Raw genomic sequence first — 3,222 nt, 5'->3', positions numbered from 1 at the left:
GAGAGGAAGAGAAAGAGAGGAGAGAAAGAGAGAGGGACGAGAGAGAGGGAGAGAGAGAGAGAGAGAGAGCAGTGCAACTATAATTATAGGTTGGCGTCTTATACTCCTCAAACGATATTGCCGCTCGCAGCAACACAACAATTAAACTACAGCATACGGTACACGCGAGGCTTGGGCCGTGTGTAGGGTTATTTATGTGTGCGGAAATCACAAGGACTGATTTGTTTTCAACTTCATCAGCTGCGCCACTCTTAGTCACACGCGTTCCAATTAACGCGGTAAAAGCCTATAGATTTTTCTTCATCGATTTACGACCAATAAGACACGCTGGCGTCTTGCTGCGCCACACGGTACCAGGCAAGGAGGGCAGCCACATCCTCGGGGCGCCGTTACATAGGAATTCGGATGTAGGGGGGACGGTAGCGGGGACGGGATGGTAGGAAGACGGCGCCGGGCCGAGGGGAGGGGGCAAGACGCATAGCTCGGCCTTACCACTTGCCTTATCTCGCCTGTCTTTACTCTTACTCTTCTTTACTCTCTTCGTGCTAGACCTTGCTCTTTAATCGCTTTACTATCATTGTGTTTGTCCGATTGACTGACACGTGGTGTTTCTAGGACACGTGGAATTTCGGTGAGCACACAAAATTATATATCAACATCAAGCATTATTATATTATATATTATATATATAATATTATAGTTAAATATTTATTATATTTAAATTGGTTTTTTTGTTTGGTGTTTGGGTGTGTGTGTGTGTTGTGTGAGTGTGCGCGTTGTGTGCGACGGATCCTGTGTGTGTGTGCTGTATCGTAAAAAATGCGCGCTATGGAAGAAACTGTACAATGATGATGCTGCTGCTGCAATTCAAAGCCGCGCCATTCCTCCTCAACGCCGCCATTTCGTTATTTTACTCTCAATTTAGCTTTACAGTAGATTACCACCACGCGTTCTCCGGTCGTGCCGATCGTAAACCAGGCCAGTACCGTCTTAATAAGTCTCATAAACAAACGAATTGCCATGGACAACGATGGGTTTCTACTCCTGACCCATGCATCTCATCGCGAGGGGGGAGGATGGAGTGACACGGGGGGGCCGAGGGCGTGGATGACGCGCCGTGGGAAAGGGAGGGGGGGCGTGTGACGCGCGGGGGATAGGGGAGCGCTGAGGCCGCGCGGCGGAGGGGCGGGCGGTGATGACGCAGCGGCGTGGCAGAAGCTGGTGGCGTGATGCGCGCCGGCTCAGTGGTCGAGGGTGGCGTGGATTGGGGGGGTGTGGGGGGCGGGGACGTCGCGAGGGGAGGGAGGGGGCGTGATGACGCGGGGTGGGAGCGGTGGCGCCCCTGATGACGCGCGGAGGGATGGAGGCATTGATGACGCGCGGGGGGCAGCGGGGAGGATGTGGCGTGATGACGCGCGGTGGGAGGGGGGCATAATGACGCGCAGGGGGAAGGGAGGGGGCATGCATGTATGCGCGGGTGGGAAGCGGCGAGGGCGGGCGTTGATGACGCCGGGGAGGGGGGGGGCATGGAGAGAGTGGCGGGCGTTGGGATGACGCGCGGGGGGAGGGAGTTGAGGGTGGCGTGCTGCCCGGCGTGATGACGCGCGGGGGATGTAGCGGGCGTTGATGGACGCAGCGGGGGGAGGGGGCGTGATGACCGCGGGGGGGGGAGGCGTTGGCGTGATGACGCGCGGGGTGAGCGGGGGCGTGGATGAATGCGCGGGGGGAGGGGAAGGGTGGCGTGTATGACGCAAAAGGGGGAGGGCGTGATGACGGCGGAGGGGAGGGGGCGTGATGACGCGCCGGGGAGGGGGAGGGGGGCGTGATGACGCACGGGGGGAGGGGGTCATATTTGACGCGCAGGGGCGAGGGGAGGGGGCCGTGTGGACGCGCAGGGGGCGTCGAGGTAGGAGGGGGAGGGGGCGTAATGACGCACGGGGCGAGGGGAGGGGCCGACCGCGTGATGACGCGCACTCCAGCTTCGTCCCTCCTTCTACCCCCCTCTCTCTCTCTCTCTTCCTCTTGATCCCGTGTGCATTCGGCGTGGTCTGGTTGATTAATGGCATGTAACGAGCGACGAGCAGAGCTATGTGTTGCGCGCGGCAAATCACTGGCGCTAATCACTCGGGAACGATGCGACTTAGTCACGTACCACCTACACTCATGCTCCCCTGCCTACACTCACACACGCACGCACGCACGCACACACACACGTGCAGGAGGGAGGGGCGCAGATTGCCTGCAGTGACATTTTTAATGAGCATCAACTGAGTGGCTTCTTACAGGGAGTGGGAACAGTTGTTGTAGAAGCGCCACGTAGCTGTTGCATGAAACTATAATCATAGCCCATGTCATAATCTACGAGGTTGCTGGGATATCAGCTGCAGCTTGTGCTGTGTAGCTAAGGGTGAGCTGGCTGATGATGCATTCAATGTAATCAAGGTGATCAAGCCAGTCAACATCGAGGCGCTCACCAAGTGTTAGTGTTGTTGTTATTATTATTGTTGTTGTTGTTGTCATCATCGTCGTCGTGCGTTGTTGCAGGACGGAGCGCAGCACCGATCAGGTGATCAAGCCCGTCAACATCGAGGCGCTCACCAAGTGGGTGGGAGCGATCCCGGAGGACGTCGTACGCGACATGGCCGCCATTGCGCCAATGCTGAAAACGCTCGGATACGACCCCGCCGCCAACCCGCCCGACTACGGCAAGCCGGACAAGATAGTCGCCGAGAAACAGAAGGAGATCGAAGCCAACAGGTGGGTGTGAGAGGGGAGCGGATGATGAGGGAGGGGGGGTGCTCTGTAGAAATGCCATTAGTTGGAGTGAGGTTCCACAGGCACTTTGGAGCACTTTTTCAGGCATTTCTCATAATGTTAAGAGGATATTTTCGAGGATTTTTCATGCTCGTAAAGCCTTGCGCACATTGCCGAACATTTTCCCGAACAAATGTTTTTGTCTGGCAATGTGCGGGTGAACAATTGCTGAGCGCACATTGCCGAACATTTTCCCAAACAAATGTTTGTCCGAACAAATGTTTTTGTCTGGCAATGTGCGGGTGAACAATTGCTGAGCGCACATTGCCGAACATTTTGCAGCGAACAACCTCGTGGCGCCATCTAGTAGCTGTGTTAGTCACGTGATCGGCGCATGATTGTGCACAAAAATCACGTGACCACATATCGTGCTGCTATTGGTTACTACTTTAAAAATGTTCCTAGAAT

General features: G+C 55.9%; 1 protein-coding gene across 1 annotated transcript in view; it reads left to right on the top strand.

Annotated features, from left to right (window-relative positions):
* The window catches only part of LOC106806720 (protein-tyrosine sulfotransferase-like), a 9,937-nt gene extending 7,170 nt beyond the window's left edge, over positions 1-2,767 (top strand). Inside the window, exon 2 of the mRNA XM_014808753.1 lies at positions 2,545-2,767. Coding sequence (XP_014664239.1) covers positions 2,545-2,767 — 223 coding nt within the window. The remainder of the gene's footprint in view (positions 1-2,544) is intronic.
* The last annotated feature ends 455 nt before the right edge of the window (positions 2,768-3,222 follow it).

The sequence above is a fragment of the Priapulus caudatus genome, unplaced genomic scaffold (assembly GCF_000485595.1).
Source record: "Priapulus caudatus unplaced genomic scaffold, Priapulus_caudatus-5.0.1 Scaffold176, whole genome shotgun sequence".
NCBI classification, from domain to species: Eukaryota; Metazoa; Priapulida; class Priapulimorpha; order Priapulimorphida; family Priapulidae; genus Priapulus; species Priapulus caudatus.
Note: the sequence above shows the minus strand (reverse complement) of the source record. Positions and strands in the feature narration are given on the sequence as shown.